The sequence below is a fragment of the Schistosoma haematobium genome, chromosome 7, assembly GCF_000699445.3.
Source record: "Schistosoma haematobium chromosome 7, whole genome shotgun sequence".
Lineage (NCBI taxonomy): Eukaryota > Metazoa > Platyhelminthes > Trematoda > Strigeidida > Schistosomatidae > Schistosoma > Schistosoma haematobium.
The window spans coordinates 13,168,252-13,191,102 of NC_067202.1; the positions used below are offsets into that span (position 1 = coordinate 13,168,252).

A 22,851-nucleotide genomic window follows, 5' to 3' on the forward strand; every position below is an offset into this window, starting at 1 on the left:
ATTACGCTGACACGTACCGATAAACACGAGAGAAAAGTCTATACTTATATAAAAAGGAAAATTGCGTGAATAGTGGTGCGTCACTAAAACTAGGTGTCTTTGTAAACGGTGTTAGACCATTCTAGATGGTTTAGTGACAGTGGTGAGAAGTCACTTTAAATGCATCTCAAAATGAAATCTTAACATTAGTTCTCCAATTCTTAGCTTAATACATTAGCAAATGGGATGTGAAACAAATATCCTCAGCAAAAGTATTTCATTGGAAGTAGTCTCATGAAAGATATGATATCACTGTCGTTTATCGAACCATTCAGCGAATCAGACAAAGTGCGCGAGACGACTGAAGCCAGTCATTTTGGTTTATCTTCACTGAATGCTTCTCTACAAGCATGTTCTGCCACCGCTTTTTCATTAGATGAAGTTCATAAGGAAATTATTATTTACGAACCATTACAGGGATAGTAAATAATGAATTCCCTCGATGTTTATATATTCTCAAAATGAATTTCGATTTCACCCTTAATTATTCTACACAATCAAGATTTATTCAATCAACATCAGATAATCCGACAAAAAAGAATATAATTTTAAAAAAATTGTCAAACGGCATATTTTGTGATTGGTGTTGTAGCAAATATCTGTTAATTTCACAATATCGTACGATAATTTTACCTTAATCTTACGACAGACCAAGTAATGAAGACTGAACTGAAAGAAAACTTATTTATTTTTGGAAGTGACCTTACTGATAAACAGTCGTCTAATAGACAGTCACATTCCTTTTACTCTATTGTATGACCATGGAATGTACTTGATCAATATATTTCTCTCTCTCTCTCTCTGAGTATATATACACATTATTTGTCGACTAACATTTGTAAATAGTTTTAAAAATGATTCAGTCAAACGAACAAATCTTCAATATGTTTGCGATGATAACCAGTGAGTTCCATTCAATTGAAATAATATGTGGTGCATTGTTTTTAACTGATATGTTTTTATAACCGATGATAAAATAGTGTTCTCCAAAGATAAACGTTTGTTCTGACGAACATACATTTGACAATTGAGTAGTTTGAATTTTGAGAGTTGTACCATGTATTTTATCCATCTTACACCTGTATAACTGTAGTATAATTCAACCTGGGTTGTTAGTGATATGTCATCTTAAGCATTTCTGCATTCAGTCGGTTGCGAGTTTTGTAACCATGTGTCTCGTTGACAAACACTGAATAAACTGGTAATTTTTGACACATAATTATCAGTGTGCGGACATGAAATGTGTGAATAGTAGTAAGCAAACTTCAACGCGATCTCCACAATTCAATCAGTTCTACGATGGTCATACTGGAGAGACATTCAGCAGTACACTACTTGTGAACTGTAAATAAAATGAAATTTAAACACTAAAATAAGCGTTATTGGACTCGTTTGACCACCGTTCTTTCAGGAACAATTATGTATCTATTCCATTAACATGCAACAGCTATTTCAATTTGGCTGAAGTTGCAACTTGTGTTTCACAATGGAGATTGAAATCAACATATCATATGGCATAATATTTCTCTTCATGTTTTACCAATTTTACTAGTATTTGCATCAGTACACTCGGTGGACGGACAGTATGAGCCTGCATATTTGAAAACAAATATGGTTGGAAGTGAGTGTGATTATTATGATTATAAATAAATATTCAAGCAAAATGTTCTCAGTATCAGAATTGCTTCAATTTTCTCTGAATTACCACATTTCTTGAACGTTCATTCACTATTTGTATCATATTCCAATTTTGATTCTCTGATCATTTAAGTTCATTTTTGCACAAGTGAAGTTGTTGTCCGAATTGGAGGCGATGTGCTTGTTCCCACAGATTATTGATTCACCTAATGCCTTTCGTTCAGGAATGTGCGTATGTGTTAGTCAGCGTGCGTTTTCAACGCACATAAGTATGTTACTCGTAGTCTACATAGTTTATCGAATGGAACTATGTTTAACGTAATTAATAGTCCACAATGAGAATGATACGTGAGGCGTTGTGTCACGTAGACCATCATTCACGTTTCTGCTACAACTGGTCTGTGTGAACAATCATCCGCCCTTGGTTTGGGACGCAATAAATAAACAAACTGGAACGACTTCCTGCTAGCTAACTTTAGGTTTATTACCATTTTCTAAATATACATAATCGCAATTTTACTTTCTTATGTGCAGCAACCGATCCTACGATCACACGCTTATCTTAATAGCGCACGTTCGAAACTATTTATTCTGTTCAACTGACTTGTATTAATCTCTTCAAATAACTGCATAATGAAGAAATAACTTTTGGTGTTAGCTGACAACGAGTATAGAAATTCTGTTGTCAGTGTTGTCAATGTGGTCACATCGAATTATCAGTCGAATTGATTGCACTTTACTAAAACATTAAATTCAGTGTTTTTGTTTTCAAACAGGCGATACAAATACGAAAACTTTCCGTGTTATTCAAGAACAGACGGCAGCCTTGGCTTTTGAATGGGAACCAATGAAACACGACAATTTCGGTTATGTCAAGTTGCATGAAAATGTATTCCTTTTGTCTGCGTCGGTGAAAGTTTCTAAAGGCAATATAGGTTTATTGGAAGCCATTGGTAAACCATGCGAGGTTTCGAATTATCGTGCTGACGGCCATGATAATGGCTACATCTTTACCGAATTCAAGACCTATGGCATGACCTACAAAAGAGGTGAGCCGTTCCTTAATTGCTCTCAAGCGATCATATTTTCAATTTCTGTTCTACTTTCATCACAGTTTTAGAATTTCTGAATTATATATTGATATTTTCAAAGATCACAAGTTCAGTGGAATATTTGATTGCATTGCTTATGATGAATACCAGTCTCTAAATACGTTGAAACAACGCCATATTATTGCTATGTTTCATAGCTTTATCATACAATAACTGGGCTCATCAGCAGTGAAAATGTCACAGTGCATTTATTTTGTGCTCTCAATGTTCGTTTTATTCTTTCCTAGTTCCGAGAATCAAGAATGTTCAAATCCAGTTGATATCAAATGCGTATCCACACGTGAAGTGGGAAAGAGAAAGATCAGCCTGTGAATCAAGTGATTCGGTCATCATATTCAGTGGATATTCAACACAACCGCTGCAGATGTTTATCATCTCGAGTGACCAAGTTGAATATCATATGAAGGAATTGCAGACAAAAAATGGAATGGAATTAGTGTTCATTGTGTTCAACAAGCATGGGAACCGTTTCTCTCTACCAACGATGGGTAACATTTTCTTTGTGTTTTTTATGCATTGCAGTGTTGTTTTAGCCAACCAGGTTGGGGAATTAGAAATTGCTTATGTCTGTCCATTGCAAAATTAAAGCGGAATATTTATCAAGATATTCGTTTATAATTATGTTCACAAGTGATTGGCTTAAATCTCATTCAGACGTACAGATCAAAGAGTGTTGATTCAAAGTCAGCTATCGCAATGATGATTGACGTGCATCATTGCAGAAGTTCACAGATATAATAAACTATGATCCACATAAATTTCGAAGTGACTCCGGACATCCCAACGCAAGAAATTTTTGGAGTTAACCGAGATGTCACAGTATTGAAATACACATAGAGAGGTCACAGTGTGATGTGTGCTACTTATATTGAAATAAGTTGTATATGGATTTTTGTTGTGAACAGAAGGTCTGGCAGCAGAAAGACAAGATTATCGAACAGTAGAGAATGGAAACAGGATGCAATTTGTATGAAAATCCAAAAACAATGTAGTCTGAGTCATTTTGATACAATTCGTAGACATTTTGCAAATTTAGCATTTATTTTATGATTGTTAGATTTTGATAACAAAATCTGCAATTTTGTGTCAAATACGCTCGATTTTCCCAACTAATATTCTTGCTCACATTAATGGTATCTAAACTGAAGAAATTGTGGTGCCCTTCATTTTTGTCGTCATTTAGATCGGACGATGTTCGTTGAAGGTCTCTCCTGTTCAGTGGCCCGTAGGTCTGACTCCATGTAGATCATATGAATTTTTGTAATCACCTCTCCTCAAATATAATCATCAACTTAAATCGCGTTAGTGAATAACGGAATTAAATATGTCAAATAATAAGAATGGACTTTTGAATACAAATATTTCGTAAATGAAGAAAATGGAATAGAGAGAAACGAAACGACGCGCAGTGGAAAAGGGGCGTAAGCCATCAACCATATAAACAAGCGTTAATCGATATTGATAGACATACAAATTAAGTTACAGACATGTGATGAGTAATGGGATAAGAAGTGTACACACACCTACGCGCTCATATAAAAGCAGTCAAGGTTGATAAGCGGATAAGTAACAAGGTCAAAATATGACTCAAGTAGGATTAGTAGATTGGCCTGTTCGAAAGCAAGAATAAGGTGTATGGGCTTAACATAATAAACGGCACTACAAAATGGTAGATTTGAATTGATCTCACCACTAAATTGATTCATCGAGCTCTGTTGAACATGATTTTGTGAATTCAGCATTTCCTACACAACTGAAAGACAAACTCTTTGTTTTCTAACTTTTACCCTCGGCGACGGTATGGAAATGAAAATCCCATGAATGTGAGTTTACTGATTGCATTTTCAAATACAAAATTATATGTTGTTCAGTTAATGCCTTCCTTGAATTTCCATCAGTATGAGATAACTAGTTTCTTATGGCCACCAAACAAGGTTACATTACATTAGAAATGTTTTCTATGGATCAATGAGTCATGTTTGTATTGTAGGTTCATGAAAGTCCCACATTTTATTTGATGTTGTACAGAGGCTGATTGACATGATTTGCAATTGAATTGTGTGTATATCAGTAAACGTGTGATATTTTGAGAATGAACAACGACCCTTGCCGAGTAATGTGCTTATATTCAACCGTAAATTTCAACACCATACACTTTTGTCACGTTATTGTTTTCCATTGTTTTGTAGTTGACAAAAGCCAAATGTAAGTTCAGGAAACGTTTCTGTATGTGATGGAGATCGATGTTTCATTGCTTCTTTACTGATCTTAAATATTGTGTTCGTAGTAGATCACAGTCACCGTGAGCTTAACTGCTTGATAACATTCTTCTTATCGATTCAGTCGCCATAGCTAATCACCAATATTTACACGTTTATTCATTGTTTGTATTTAACAGACAAAACACCATTGGGAAAAGTGATCAAAGAACAACCAACAATCGAAACAATAGGTGAGATAAATTTCCAAGGTATTATCTATTTTGTGCATGTGAGTGTGAATTGACTGTGTGTTTGCACGCCAAACGTTGATATTTTTGAAGGTGATCTCGCTTCATAATAACGTTCTAGCATGAATTGGTCATTTGTGTTTATTCTGTTGCTTGACTCGTTTTTCAGTAAGTGATTGTGCTTTCTGTGTTTGTTATGTGTAATCAACAGCTGTGAATGTCACTGTGCCGGACGAAGTCACGACAACGCTCATGACACGTAAGTCTCTTAACAAAATCGTGTTTCATAGTGTCTTTTTACAATTCTGTTATTCACTGATATACATTTTTGAAATAACTCGAGCTGTGTGTTCATCGCAATCTTCCGAAGGATTTCGCAAAACGTATGTTGCTTCCAATGTACTGATTTTTGTCACACAGTGTTTGTAAAATGTGATTGATAGACGAACCCACCAATATTAAGGGAAACGCCCACCACCACATCAACTCCTTTTGACCTTGTACGTCTGTCTCTATTTATTAACCAATCACAAATTAATGTTCATTGTAAAACAATGTTGGCTTGTTCACTCATTTTCCTATTCTCTGGCTACTGTTCGGTATGTTATTTGTCTCTGTTTTTCCCTGTAATAATAGACCGTACTGTTTGTTCGTACACTCACGATGTTAATTTATGTTTTAGAAACAGATAAAGTTTATATAGCCAAATAGCTTACTTGTTCTGACTTTGGCCAAACCAAGACTCTGCACTCGACAGTCTGAAGATTGGCATAGAGTTGAATCTGTAGGAAATTGCTTCCTACTGTGTTTTGTGTGCGTCCGTCATTATATGAGTGTGTTTGTTCTGCTCATATTTCATTAGCCCCATCAATGATATCGATCACATTTTCACTGCATTGTTCGCCATTCATTTTCCACTTTCAATACATAAATCACTATAACGCTAAAAGCTAGTGTTTAAATGTTTTCAGTAGATCGCATACATGTTTATATATTGAAAAACTCCTTCATTGTTTCATAGATGACCATGTTCATGCTTTGCCGGCCTTATCATTTCTGCTTAGTTGAGCTACTTAAATCTTGATCGTTAATATCTCCTTTTGAAAAGTTAACTGTACTGAATGAATGTGAAGTAATTTGCTAGAATTATTCGCACTAGTCTAGCAATCTAGTGAGCTGAAATTTTGAAGGGGTTTGAATAAACAATCAGTCATCTGATCGCAATGAACACTTAACCTTGTCCTTCGTGTCACGTGTAATAGATTGAAAGAATTTGTCACTGTTATGTGCTCAGGTCAAACGGTGATATTTTTGAAGGTGTTCTGGTTTCACAATTACTTTCTAGCATAAATTGGTCACTTGTGCATATTCTGTCGGTTGAGTTTTTTGTCGATACGTGATTGAAATATCTGTGTTTTTTAAATTCATGTAGCAGCACTGAACTTCACAATCGTGAATGAGAACACAGATAATTTCACGGAAGTTGAGTATCTATTTCAACATGAATTTCTTCCGTAGTTCTGCTTAAAAAATTGCGCTACTTCTCTTGTTGGCCAATGTGATTTTTTCTCGTTTTCCTGACGTTTTACGTACTATATGCTTTCATAGTACTTATCAATACACGTTTTTTCCATTTTTGTTGGCATCGTATCGGAAATCACGTGACAAAACTATGTTTTTATTTGAGTTATAGATTCCATATCTCTTAACTCATCATGCGTCAAAACTCAAGGTATATTTATTGGGTTTAATATCCGTTTTGGTTTTCGATAGTTATTTGTGCTACAATCTATCAAATATGAAAATTTTCTGGTTCACTGAAAAGTAAAGGTGTGAGATAAAATCTACAAACGAAGTATGAAGCTACCAGTCCATGGCTAAACGTGCTGATGGGTATTTGTTTTGTATCACTGATACATAGACGGAAGAACACCTGCTCCAAATATGAATAAAATGCAACGCAAGTGACGCCTCAATCGAAAATTGTTCTCCGCACCAGGTAAACACTTGAAACTGCTGAATAAATGAAGAAAGCCAGCAAAAAATAATACATATCATAGTACCGATAATTTGACAGAACAATGATAACACTCAATTGACCTCACAAGAACAAAGGGCTTTAACGAAACCTATAAACTAGAGATAATATCATAGTTCCTCTGAACGAAGGACACATTAGAATAATTTTAAACGGAGAAACATATATCAGAAATGCCAAAAAACTACTTGATGATAAATGCACAGAGACATATATGCGATCGGAGCACTAAATAAGGAAATCCCAAGGACGTTGATCAATCTTGTTAGAGCAGGTCAAATTTTGAAGCCAGATGGGTGGACAATGGAATTCCGTGGACATGTACGTCCTAGATTCTATGACGGCGCAAAATGTCTGCTACTTCCAAATATATCACTTCAAGGAACTCCAACATAGAATTCATCGAGATTAGATTAGGGAGATTGTTGTAACGCGTGTGTGTGGACTGCAGGTTATGCTAGACAGCGTTTATATCGATCGATTACAGTGGACACGGAAAACAAGTATGGACGACCTTGTGCCCTGATTGGTCCCGCTTCGCAGTCTGTCCCAGCCAGTTGAGTCAAGAACGCAAGTCACAGCCTCTGTGTTATGAATCATTGTATTTCAAACATACTCTATTTATATACCAAGCAAACAACCCACATCGTACCATAAAATAGGAAACAACATTTGTACAATATTTAACAAGTGAAATAAACATCGACCAATAAGAAATGTACATTTAAGGTTCAAGGACACTATTGAACTTAACATGGTAATTATTGGTCTCTTTTTCCGACTATCCCAACAGAGATTTAAATCAACAACGACGAACGGACGATATATTTTGTTTCAATATCCTTGGTCAACATAGTTGAAAAAAGCAAAGCACAGGAAAAAATACACCTGCTCCTAAATAACCACACAAATCTTCGAAAGTTTACGAACCCTCAAAGTCGAAGTTTGTTTCTCGAAGTATTCTATCTATCTGTTCTTCAACTTCAGTGATTGTCTCGCCTTCTTCGTCTTCGACCGGTCAATCTGGTTTACTATATTTCCCCGCTAGTTTCTTCATTGTATCGTAAAGCGTTTTCATAATTCCTCCTCTTGAAGCTTTTGCCGCTGTTGTCGCTAGTTCTTCCACGTATTTCTTCCTGTCAGATCTAATGCTTTTCTTCACTTGCTTGTTTGCATCTATGTACCCAGCTTGTGCTTGAACGTGCTCTGCCCGTGTTCGGCTGTTGTTATTTGCTGCCTTCTTGTTCTTCCCTTCTTTGTCACTTGCTTTTATCTAAATACAGATAGTCCAATCACGGATTGACTTTTCCAAATATTCCAGATAACAAACATCTATTTTTTATGTCGATGAAATCGGAAAACGTATTTTAAAAAACCCATTGGCGTTTAAAGCCAAAATTTCAAATAAGTTTCAACTTAATGCATTTGTTTTCCAATGACATACAAAATTTAATGTCTTCTGTTTGCTTAATTTTATGATTATTTTGAACAGAATCTTAAATATTAAACTTGTGTTCATCTTTCGTTTTCAGTATCGAATAACACACATTCGACAGTACTAGAAAATATCAGCAATTCATGTGAGCATGATGTTAATTGGCGTTTTTGTGTTCAGACTGATATTAAATTGCAAAGTTTCTCACACATTCAGTCTCTCTGAACGTATTCAAACACAATGAGTGTTGCTCATTACATACTAGTATTTTGAGGGATATCACGATATCATTTCGTATGGTTTATGCAATATCTGCAATGTGATCACGATGAAGTTGATCATATAGATAGCGTTTTATTGACTGAGGTCACTTCAACTGCAAGTCTAGATGTAGTTTTCTTTGTATATAGGTGGGACACAAATCATTTCATGTTTGTCATTCATAATTTAATCGATAATTCATTCACAAATTGACGAATAAATCTGAATTCCTTATTATTGATGTCTTCGTTTTCAGATGTCTTCATAGCGACATTGATTCTAATCATTGTTTTGGTCAGCATAGTTTCGTTCTTCCTAATAAAGAAGTTATAGCAACAACTGTGACGTGTTTTTGTCCGTGTGAACTCTGTGTGTTTATTTTTTATCAAACTGTCTATTTTGTATTCATAAACATGTAAGGCTTTCATTCACTCTTTTTAAATAAAAAGATGATACTGTGGTTTATTGATTTTCGGAACTTAATAATGACTGTTAAATAAATAAATTGGAACAAAGCGTAGTTGAGTTAACAATGTTCTTGAATAAATAGGACATCACACGTCGCGTTCACCATTACACAACTATGGCATTATTTAACAAAGACTAAAATAAAACTAAGAACAGTGAATCAAACCATGTTGTATGTAAACAAGTGGTGAAATTTGCATCTGCTGCGGCATAGATACTTCAAAATTGTCATTTATGATTGAGAAATTTTGCTAATAATAGTTCAGACTTACGCGTTTCAAGGTACTAAGGTAAAGCTTACGCAATACAACGCGAAGCAGGTGAGTTTCGTCTTGTCATTGGAGATAATAATAATGACGTCCTACGAATACAGGAAGTGGTAAGAGAAATGTTATAAATGTGATTATGATCAAACATTTAAGTGAACTAATAAGAATGAATACGTGTCTTTTGAGGAAAATATAGATGCAAAGAAGATACGTTGGAATAAATGGCTTTGTAAAATTCATCTAATGTTTTGGTTGAGTCTTTCTCACTGACCTGATTGGTATGGATTTGTATCCTTCATTAATCTTCTTAACAGCCTCATTAGCAGAAACGTCAAGTTATTTGTTGTTGAGTTTTTACATCTGTGTCTCCAAGCTTGCTCTGCCGACCACGACCCTGAATGCTTCTTGTTGACCTTTGACCAAACATTGTCGACTTCTATATTTTAATGGAATCTACCATCCATTTGATTCTTTATCCTATATTTATCTAAAATTTTTGCCAATGGTAAATGAACTGAATCGATTTAAATGCTTGTTCTGATTGCTAATTCAGCTGGGTGCTTTGATATAAAAAAAATAACATGAACGTTTCAAAGCTGAACGCCATGACATATCCTCGATTATATGATTGCATGTTGACAACTGTTAACATACATTCGACATAAAACAGTGCTGAGATCTTTCACTGGCGCACCAAATATGTATGGAAAGTAACAATTTAACTTAATCAAAAGTTTTTTCCACGGTCTGTTCTCTAGTAAGATTAGGAAAATATCAGCAGATAGTGTGACTTCAAAAGATTTCATTGCTACCCAATAAAAGTTTCGATCAGATTCGTTATTGAGCGCGACGATGGCGTTCACTACCCTTTCGAACAGAAACTCAATCATCAATATTACACGAATCGATATCTCTTTCTAAAAACTATTCACGCATGCAGTAGACGGTTTCCGTATGGACTATAAGGTGGAGAGATTGTTCCTCTCAATTAGTGATTACGCGCACAATGATAACAGTTTTTTAGTACTGATATTGCTTAAGAGAAATGCATTGTACAGTTTGTCACGTAAGGATCTCAGAATCCCTCTATTATGAATTATGATGATTTATCTTTCTTGGTTCCAAGTGAAAATAATCCGTTCTGCTACGGTCAGTGCAATGTTTTTTTTTACACTTGCTCTTATGAACAGTGTATGAAGATAGCCGAAGGGAGAAAAACAACAAAGAAGGACATATTTATGCGTACACTTTCAAAAATCATTTTCTGTATAACTGCACAGACCTCAGTGCTCACTTGTGGAAACTAAAAATAGTTGATTTGACGAACTGTAAGAGTGAATTCACTACAAATGGAAGGGCTGTATTCACTGCGTAGTGCATAGCATGCATATTGTTGATTCCTGTTTATCCGGGACACGCTGAGTAATATTCAGTTTACATTGTTGAAGAATTACTTGGTAGCGAGTGGTCATTTTCAATCAATACTCGTTGCGTATGTTAACAGAGTTGAGACAGTTCCAGCTACTTACTTCAATTAAAGGAGAATGTCTTACAATTATTGATGTCATATAACAGTGATGCGTAGGAAGATATATCACCTACGTATTCCTTAGCCAAACAGCCGTTTCATCAATCAAAATTGATCTAACGGGACTGCAGATAGTCCTATATAGTACATGGCAGTGATTCAAGTATATGAAGTTATTATTTCGAAAAGCTTTTACCAAAACATCACCATATCATAAACAGAATTCACTCATAATATCTCACGTCACCAAGAAAACATAGAATGATGGCGAAGTTGCGCACTGAGAAGAGTTTGTATACTCTCTCGCATTTTATATAGTAGAATAATTGAACTGATATATAATGAATATATATTATTTGACGAAATATCAAATGGACTGCTTAACACTCAAACTAAGAGGAAACAGGATGAAACTTACCTGTGAGTCATTTGTGAAAATGGAGTACAATTTGCTGTTCCGTCTAATTGGATGAAACTCAGCGCAAAGTGAACTAGATTATGAATAAAATCATACAAACAACTGATATTTTATCTTCACATCTATATAATCACTGTTTTAATGTTCCGTCCCGACTACTGTTGAGTCATAGATACCTATTCATCATCCCGTTTTGTCAAAGAATTTTGCCGTGAGTTCCTACACTCAGAGGCAATCTTTCAGAGACTGGTAAAGTTGCACCTGGATATTATTCTGAACATAATCAATTCCACATTGGGATTGAGTAACCGAGAAGCGTGCAAGGAGATTCCATATCAAAGAAAACGTTTCCTCGTAATTAACATAGTTAAATAAGTGTATTTGACCCTGTAGGCTCATCAATCGTCACCAGCAGGATATTAATGAAAACATTATACTTCTGGTTAAAAATCAGCGACAGTCAACAATTGAATATTGCGGAAAACTCGACAAGCCTGAAGTCGAATTAAGTGAATGCAGAGTTCATGTATTCGTGAGCGGACAGAAAGCTGAATTCAAGAGTCTCTAAATAATGTGTCAGCATGTCAAAACATTATCCGATCCACGGAAAGTACATGAAGCCTGAAGATAAAATGGAGATAGTACGAATCTCAGAACAATTATTTCAAAGAATGCAGTAACACGGCATAAGCACGGGATTAGCACTAGTAGTTATCAAAGTTATATGCAACCCAATAGTTTCTGATTCACACTCTGACAACCACACATGAAAGAGTATTCAAGTCGGAGAGAATTCCTTGAGCACCGTTGGAGTGGTTATATTTGGAATTGAAGTCATGCAAGGTACATCGCCTACAGTAATCGTTGCTTAACATAGGCTCCATATTTATCACAGCCCACACCAATGTCAAGTATTAGAGGTTTCTTGTCGTTAATATTCACCAGTTTGTTCAACGAATCTCTCATTCCGTCTTGAAGTAGCATTCACTGCAGTCTAGAACAAGCCTGTGAATTTTGCGACAAGCAACAAAAGGTAAAGTTGGTGCACGCGATTGAACTGCGTAAAGTGGATGGACTTATCAACACGAGTTATTACATGGCTCGTGGATAATCGGAAACAGTCTACTTAAACCTGTAAAGACTCAACAGACAAAAGCACTCTGTCTCTCAGCAGGAGTATTTTTAACTGCAACTTCATTGTTGTTCTACCTCAAATTGTATAGAAATTGTGCACTGAATTAACGTGTCCACCTGCAGCTCTGGTTTTTAAACTTTGTGTATTTCAGACGTTTGCGGTCATGTGTAGATCTTCACACTTCAATTCTGTTATCACTTTACATGTCGGCACTTCATCACAATAATTTCCATTGATCAGTAATTGATGTTCGTTCGTTCTATTCAAGTTACTCGAAAATTCGAATTTCAAGAAGCCCAATACAGCTCTCGATCATGTAAAGTTGACGGCCGTTATTATTAGCCGAAGGATTCAATTTGTCATCTGCCGTCTCTTTGAAATCGAAGTAATAACATATGGTGGACAGGGAACCACTAAAATGCATCGCTCTATAATTTTTCAATATTCATGCCAACCTCCTCTGTCCTACATGACAGACTGACAGCTGATGTCTCTCGATCGTACATTCGATTTAGACGACGTTTTATGTGTCATCCCGCCGATCTCCGACGACTGTTACTTAGCTGTAGTTGCTCACACTTTGAAAAATCGAACACCATCTTAAGCATTTCATTTTAACTAGCCCGATTTAAGTATCACTACGGAGGTATGTGCCTTATGCTCATTATGTTACCAAGCACTAAATGTTTTCGATATTGTTTTTCGTTCGATCTCACTTGTGGCGATATAATTAGCATTTAAACAAGCCGCGCTCTCGGTTAAACATTGATTGTACAATCACTCGTGAACCTAATGGATATGCCAACAGTAATGTCCAGTTGCACTATGATCTCCAAGCTATTGTCAATCTTGGTTCCTGCGTCAACATTACCTGTTTAAATTATGCCTCGAAGGTTTGTTCATTACTTGGGATATTATGTGATGCAACTTGATTTTGTCTATAAACCAACGTGATTGACCATCTTCTGACACTGTTCGGTCATTACGTCAACCGTACGTAAACAACTGCTTATTGTTCATTGCACATTATCTGTAATTCTATTATAATGCTCTGTCTTAGTTCATATAATTTATTAACGTTTGGGTTTCTACGTTTACACGCATAGGACGTCAATTTAACTTAGATGAATATCTAAACTAGATTCTCTTACAGTGTCTATTCTACAGGACTTCAACACAACTCAGATCAAGAACACGCGATTAGTCTGACCACAACGTAAATATATTCTCATGGCAAAGCACGACACAATCCAACACAAATGAACAATCAATGAATAGTAAGCCATAATAATAAGGATAGGGAAATACATAATTTGTCTGACTCCAGTCAGACTATCTACATGTTAGGCTAGGCGGAAAACCAATCATCATCATTCTCACCCACACAGCACCACGCTCGCGAAGTATGATTATATGACTTCACTTTTGGGTCTTTTTGAAAAAATCTCGTTTGTGGTCTGTTGATGTTCTTCGACTTGCTTCTGATCTTAGCCAATTTGTTCTCATTTCAATTTCGGTGTTGGTGAGATAATAAATGTATCACATAATACTTCCATTGGCAAAAGTTTGGCTTGAGATGACTCATTAAACATTTTTCTATCTCGCAGTCGATTAATGTGTCTGATATTTCGTGCGCTTTTGACCATCACTTCAAACACTAACGTCCGGCGTCTTTTCCATGCATGCAAATATACATTTCGGCTTTCCAGGCCGGAAATCTTGCGAATAGACTAATTCAACTGCTTTAATTTCTGGAGTCATCAAGTGATTCTCTCTCCGCAATGTCTGGCGACTTGAGCTGCTTCCCGTTATCTGAAACTAAACTATGAGTTGTTTCAAACTTATCAAATAGTTGTCTCAGATGCAACAGTGTTTCAGATGTCGACGATCTTCGCACATCATACAAATCATGCCATTTTGAATATGAATTTACCACCATTAAACAGTGTTGTACATTTACTGATCCAGCATAATCGACGTGTAGTCAGACACAAGGCTTATTCGTTTCTGGCCAAGGGTGGGATCTTACTTCCGGTCGGCCGTTTCTACCTACGACATATCCACGACATCACAATACGTGGTTTTCCAGAGCTTTATTCATGAATGGCCAATCGACGTAACTACTCATTACTGCTTTCATTCTGCTCATTCCCTGATGATCAATGTGAGACTGTCTGAGCTAAAAAACTGAAGAGATTAAAGGATAAAGACACGGTCAACATGCATCAAACAATTATTATAAATTGATATAGACTCACGTCTCAGAGAAACAGGAGAAACTCTCGATCAGTCTCATCGTATTTCCAACTTTTTAAAACAACCCCTTATATTCTTTTGAGTAGAAGATCACCAGCTGTTGTTTCTTCAACCGCTTCCACAGTTACAAGTAGGATTCTGAAAGCATCACAGAACACTCTATTTTGGGTTCAAGTGATATGGAAGCAGCCACACTATCTTCGTTTGACCTGCAGTTACTAGCGATGAAACGTGACAACTCATCTGCATGCGAGCCGCGGCTTGTACAGTGATTGTAAGTCATGTTGTGGTGTTTGAGTGAACTAATGATTCATTTGTGCTACATGAATGCTTGATTTTGAATTCACAATACAGTACATTCGTTCGCGCTTATCTAGTACATCATGGTACGACTACGTTACTTCTGGGATTCATGTTCTATATCCAAGGCATCAGTTATCAAATAAGGCACCGGCCTCCTCAGGAAGAACACACTTATAGATCTTATTGTATTTACACAACACACATTATTATTCCTTAAAGAACGGTCGTCAAACGAGTTCAATAACGCTTATTTTAGTGTTTAAATCTCATTTTATTTACAATACACAATTAGTGTACTGCTGAATGTCTCTCCAGTATGACCATTGTAGAACTGATTGAATTGTGGAGATCGTGTTGAAGTCTCCTTACTGCTATTCACACATTTCGTGTCCACACACTAATAATTATGTGTCAAGAATTATCAGTTTAATCAGTGTTTGTCAACGAGACACATGGTTGCAAAACATGATTGGTGATTTCCTACTACTCGCAACCGACTGAATGCAGGAATGTGTAATATAAAACATCACTCGTCAATCAGTTTGAATCGCATAATTGAATAAGCATTGAATAAAATAGCGTTTAACTGACTGGATTGGCTGTTAATTTATCGCAGCTCTCTATAATTTTATTCACTAACCGCTATATTTCTTCTTCAATCTCTAGCTAGCTTCATGAGCATTCTATTTACAGAAGCCTGATAACAACCTTATAATTCTTATCAAACACTCAGTGAGATTCTTCTATATTATACCGTTAAGATCAAAATCGTGGACAACACGGAAATTTGGAGCATGTTTACGTTTCCATATTCTATCAACCAAAATCTTCCTTAAAGTTGAGTAGTGTGATTATTGTACTCGTCAGTAGTCTTTATTTGAATAAGTTTTCAATTACACAAGTACCATCATCACGACAAATGCACATTTGATACAAATATTCAAAAACATTTCATTCTTATTCATGGCTAGATTATAAAGTCGCAACTTTAGAAAGCTATCTGTCAGATGAAATCCATTACGTGTATGCTTTCGTATTAAAGCATTCTCTCAAATACGCGAATTTTTCAGTTTAGCTTTCACCTTGAAGTGAGTTCAATGCAATTTCTCCACTCCGTCACTCAATGTTCTCCGAAGTGTCTAACACCGTTTATAAAGAAACCTATTTTGTTAGTGACGCATAACTATTCACGCGATTTTCCTTTTTATATAAGTATAGACATTTCTCTCGTGTTTATCGGTTCGTGTCAGCGTAATCTCATATTCAGTTACCGATTCCAATAATTGTAGGTTCATTCTCAGCGTTTTATCCCATTAGTTTGCCTTGAGATCTTAGAATGAAGGAGGGTTGTGCCCGATATCAACAGCCTTGTCCAGTAGACAACAAGATTGTTGAATGGACACTAAACAAATCAAATATTTTGAACCATTTGAAGTTTCTTCTGAGAGTTCAGTGATTTTTATTCAGCACAATTACGATGGTTTGTAGATTATGCTAAGACTCTTCGGATGTCATGAGGCTGTTGCACTTGGGCAGTAAGAAACAGCAGACGGTCCTATGATGAGTGACGTCTGCTATCCCCATAATCTTGTAGGAATAAATTCATTCAATGTATACTAAATTCTGTCAGTCGGTGCTTTAAATTTCAATAGTACAGCCATCAGATATGGCTACGTTTGGTTTCAAATAACTTATCTGAGTTTTATAAATGAGCTCAAAGCACTCAACATTCAACATGTATTTAACTCCTGAATACACTGAGTGGTATGCGAGTGCTCACCTGACACTTATTATCTCACTTCAAAATGAATCGCACAATATTCAGAATTCCATATTTACTCACAGGCACTTAAGTACAAAGACAGATGATATCAAAAAATGATACGTATTGAAGCCAATTGATCTAAAGTTTACATCTCAGTTATTGCGAAGTTGATGTTCATACTGCGCTTCAAACACTTAATTCAACTAGCATGACTATACGTGTGTTATTTACTGAGACTTGCTCTTGGTAAGCACTCCAACAAGGCAAACGTCCATATACCAATAAAGCACTCTAACTGAGATAGTTAATTCACTGGTGACAAGATTAGAGCAGCAGCAAAATGTTTAAATGCACAACAGCACAATTTACTCATCGACAAGTGCAAAAGGGGGTCAGTAATTGGAAATAGCAAAATATCTGTTTGTCCGAAATTTTCTGGGTGTGGATTGACTCCAGCTACATTCAGGCACACGATCGACCGGTACTATCAGGAAATACTTGATAACGCAACGGGAATCGGCATGTGTAACTGGCGATGGTACACATCACATCACTGCTGCAGGACCATTTGTTTTCTCGAGAGCGCGCATGACTGTCAATCAGAACCGCATTAATTACCGTCCAGCTGGTGAATATTGATGACCGAATGTTTAAACGATTCCTGATCGTTATTATTTGTTTCACACGTACAATTTGATGGCAACCTTGAAAGACACAATTGTTGTTTTGATAGATCAACGAGGTTCACCAAATTCTCATGGCTGCTGAGGACGTTGCAGAAACTGTGACCATCAAACATTACAGAATCAACGGAATATTTTGCACGGCCTTCACCTTCAGAAATGCTACACAAACATTCAAAAGACTCACTAATGATGTTTTTCAAGGTCTCAACTTCGCACATGCGTACACTGATGACTGCTTGGTTGCAAGTCGGATCAGAAACGTGATTTCGACATTCGATCGAAAAACGTCAAGCGCTAGATTTTTGATTCAGAAGCAATTCAACTGTGTTTTCACCGTAGCCGATTCACATGCGGCTGCGCTTAGAATGCACTTAGTAGAGAGATATGAATTTCTGATCGACACGTTGGTAAACTGAAACTGAAAGAAACTCCGAATTACACGAAAGGCAAATAAAGTCACATGACGTCTCTAAAATTGACACAAACTGTGATGGGAATATCGGCGAATTTCCAGGGATTTTCATACCTAACTGAACCAAACATAAAGCCATGCGAAAAGCAAACTAAAAGTAAGTGATTAAATCAAAACCGAATGTGCGACTGTATTTGCTAGACCAAAAATACAAGCAGCAGATAAGTTAAAAATCGCTGAAGCTGAATTTTACTACACGGTACAACTGGTTAGTTTCCGTCACCCTGGTAGTTAATGAACACACTCTTCGTATACATTCTCAAGGAAGAATGTAAGCGAATAGTAACCGTGTGGGGTCTACAGAGAATTCAACCGTCAAACCATACCAGAGAAGAACCCAATATCGCATATCGAAGATTTTACAAACGGTTTTCAGGGTATGACCATACTTACTAAAATTGACTTGGTCAGGGCATATCACAATATCTCAGTAGCTGAGAAAAATATTTATAAGACGTGATTTAGTCTGAGAAATGTGGCGCAAACATTTCAAGTATTCAGGGATGACCTGATTCGTGAGATACCATTTGAACAGTGGTGGATGGACGATTCCTAATTGCCAGTCCCGAGTTACGATCACAGGAACTGTATGTAAGAGCAGTGTTAAAACATCTGAATAAAAGTGGAATGAACATTGATCAGAGTAAGTATGTTTTCCGTGTTCGAATTCTAGAACTTCTCGGACGCACAATAATCGCAGAGGTGGTTACACCGATTAAAGAAGATGTGGACACCATCAAACAATACCACATTCCTAGATCTTTAACACAACTCAGACGTTTTCTAGGAATAATTAACTTTTATCGAAGATTTTAACACTGCTGAGCACAAGTAGAGAAACCTCAGACGGATCCCCTAAAAGTGAAATCAAAAGTGTTCTGCCCCAATATAAATAATGAGTGATAATTTTTGGGATCCATTTATGGACCATTACTATACGTTTATTTTACTGCTTAAGTAATAATTAACTAAACTTTTCTTGCCGATTGAATGTTTAAAAATTCGATTGACTAACTGATCGATGAAATGTTTAAAATAACTTCCATGCTGATATCGATTACATACATACGATTGATATATATACGTTTGAATTGTGTTTAAGGATAGCTCGTTTATGGCTGTTTGCAGAATATACCTTCCCATTCCAAGCTTAGACTTATCCCTCTTGTTAGTCGGGCTGGGACGCATCAAATATCTGGCTTACTGGTCTGTGATCACTGCGTCGTTGTACTCTTTCGTCGATTAAATGAACTCGTGATGGCTTCAAACCTAGCAGAAAGAATGAAAGCTGACATCTGAGGCTGTTGAGGCTATTAAAGAGCTAAAAGACAAACTGACTCAAGCATCTATGATGATGTATCCATGTTCCCTTTCCCCACTTTCTTTGATGATGGATGCTTCTTGCAAAGTAGCAGGCGGTACTCTTAACCGATTGGTCACAAATTTAACTTTGTGAAAATTCACCCTTCCGCGTTTTCTCACAACCAGATAGTTTTACGTATCTGTTTACATGTCCAGATCAATTCACGAGACTGCCTGTAGACATATGGATAACGGACATCGCAGTCAAAACAGTGGCTATAGTTTTCATGCAGAACTGGGGGACCATTTTCGGTTCACCTACAACAATAACAACGAATAGAGGAGCACAATTTAAATCTGAACTCTTTGACAACTTAGCTAAACTTTTCGACTACATTATAATACGTTGCACTGCGTATCAGCCTCGGGCTAATGGGACGGTAGAACGTATCCACCTTCAACTAAAGTCTGCCCTTATATCACATTGGAATCTCAATCAGTGGATAAAAATCATGCCAATAATTATGTTTTTTTTTGCTTTTTTCCTGGTTTATTTACTACGGTTTTAATACATATAACATATTTTTCCCCTAGACTGGCTTTATACACTTCATATGAAGCAGTCCTAAATAGTTGTGCATAATTTATATTTATTGTCTTTATACTACAGCATACCACTAAGGAAAGGTGTGTTCTTTACAGACGAGTCAAATAAGATTTCAGACGTTCAACTATCTCTGCCATATGTGTAATATCCAAACTAAGGTTTGGACTGATGAATAGCTGACTAGGTGGGTTAGATAAGCGCACTTGCTAATTTGAAACCAAAACAAAGTAATTGGGTAAAATGATGATTATATATTCCACCATAAACTTAAATGTAAATTGTCACCTAAACAAATATGACCACAAAGCTATCCAACCAATAATTGTTCAATTAATCAAATCTGAACTACAATAAATAGACAAGTTGATAAGGAATGTAAGAAAGCTACCAGTCACAACAGTTGAACTTTATTATATATTGTCTGGAAAGACCACGCACAGGTTCGTTCAAAAGACAATATTCAGTTGCTTTATAACACAGAGTGTTTTTCCAATTCTGTAAGAGTGCCTAAATTCATCATCAAAAATGCACAATTCCAGTCAACACAGGCAACGCAATCAAGAAGAGGAACAAAACAATATGACTGCTGCCAAGACAAAGTATCAAGTAAAACAACATAAATGCAGTTCAGGAAGAAACACGGAGACTTAGTGAAGGCGCAATGAAAGTAAAAACTATAATAAAATACAAGTATTAACAATTCAAATGTAATAAAAATACTAACAATGTGCAACCGAGAGGATCAAGTGGAACAAAGTGCAAGTATATAAATGTAGGAATTTTTACACACACACACACAAAACGGATCTTACATGATCTACGTAAATATCACTGAGCAAACTAAAGTAACTACTTACGAAACGTCTATATTAGACTAGACATATTCGTTATTGTGGTCCTACATGCCCTCTTAAATTTTAAAAACATTTTGTCACGTTTATTATTTTTCACCAACCAGCATTTTAACGTGGATTGTGCATGCGTTATATTACATCTCCACGCTTTTTAAATTTAAAAATCATATGGATTGCCTATCACACTTTTCACTAAACAAAAAATAATCAACACTGCTAAATGTTTTTCAGTTGGTGAATTGGTCTTTCATATTAGTTGCCTAAAAAGACGAACATGGCTCAGATAATGAAGTGATCAAATTAAGGTACTATCATACTGTACTAGTATAATAACTAGGATATCAGGTGGCCTAGGATTAAAATTAGCATTATTTGGAAGATAAGTTTTTGAATTGCAATATATCATATAGTCAGGCAGCTTAGATTGGTTAACGCTACAACTTATTGATAATCCCGAATCAACTTTGGCAACAATATATATTTTCAACCAGCTAATCCTCGATCAGAACTTTATGAAGTTTTCCATATTTGTTCCTGCATATCGTCTTAAAATATTGTCATAACTCAACAATGACTTACCATGATTGATATAAATTGATGAAACTAATGTGAAAATCATCATCTAACAAAAATGACTTTCAGATGTCCACATAACTAAATTAACCGTAGTAAACATGACAAATGCAATCGAACACCAGTTGAAATTCTCTCCGCGCTTATGCTTTTGTTCCTCCAGTTAGCCAACAATCGGAAAATTGAATCATACGGACAGCACTTTAACATGAACATTAACTGGTTTTCTGATTTAATTCAAAGATAATGCCAATAATTTCATTTAAACATTATTAATTGCTTTTCTATTTATACTACCTATAGGTTAAGCAAATATCTAATGGTGATAACGATGCATTCTTATGTGACTCTTTCGTGTGGCGTCGGGTCGCAGTTGACTATGATCACCACTACACAAAGACTACGTGCCAGTTATCCGATAATATCTCCCGTAAGCCAAATATCAGAAGGCAGTTGATGGCTGTAGTCGAGATGTATTTATTGGCGGTTTCGTGGTATCGAAAGAATACTGAGATCGTGCCGAAGGGGTACAAGTGTGGTTACTGAGTGTAAGCAAATTCGTGAGAGATCACAATCAACGGAAGTATGAATGTCTTTGATACAGTTAAACAATCATGTACGGTAAAACAATCCATTTTACAACTGGTTATATTATTGATTGTTTCCATTAAACCAATCTCGTTCTCTTGATAGAAGTAGGTCACTACAACTTGTCAACATATCTCTGTAGTAAATCATTTCTGTTTATCATAGTCCCACTTTGTTTAACTCTTAAATAATCATAAACCAAATTACTATTTTTATGGTTTCAGGAAATAAACCAGATTTTTTTAAATAAATGCATTTATTTCCGGATCGGTAGCTTCCCTCTTATTTTTCAATTATTTTCCAGCTTATCAAACCTCCGAAGATTTTTAAGTGCTTTTGTGGCAACCTTAGGCGAGAAACAATTCCACTGTATATGGTATCGAACCAATGTCACCCTGATTCTGGTAGGTTTTTTTTGTTGTGCTAGTCCTTCAATGTATACGCTTACAAATTCTTCCTACTGATTTCTCCATTTGTACATTTTCTTGGTCTTTTTGATTACATTAGAGTTGGTAATATTTGTATTTTCACTATAGTTTTTATTTTTCTTGCGCGTTTACTGAGCTCCCTTGTTTCTTTCTGAAATGCATTTATGTTGTTTCAGTGGGTGCTTAATCTTGACGGCGGCCATATTCATTTCGTTCCTCATTTGATT

At 36.1% G+C, this 22,851-nt stretch overlaps 1 protein-coding gene across 1 annotated transcript; it reads left to right on the forward strand.

Annotated features, from left to right (window-relative positions):
* Window positions 1-893: 893 nt before the first annotated feature.
* Window positions 894-9,418, forward strand: MS3_00011191 (uncharacterized protein; the record flags this gene model as incomplete). Its single annotated transcript, XM_051219594.1, has 8 exons — window positions 894-942; window positions 1,592-1,660; window positions 2,454-2,726; window positions 3,017-3,277; window positions 5,188-5,241; window positions 5,450-5,497; window positions 8,809-8,856; window positions 9,229-9,418. The coding sequence occupies 8 exons, from the start codon at window positions 894-896 to the stop codon at window positions 9,303-9,305; spliced, it is 879 nt and encodes a 292-aa protein (XP_051064471.1). The 3' UTR covers window positions 9,306-9,418.
* Window positions 9,419-22,851: the final 13,433 nt, after the last annotated feature.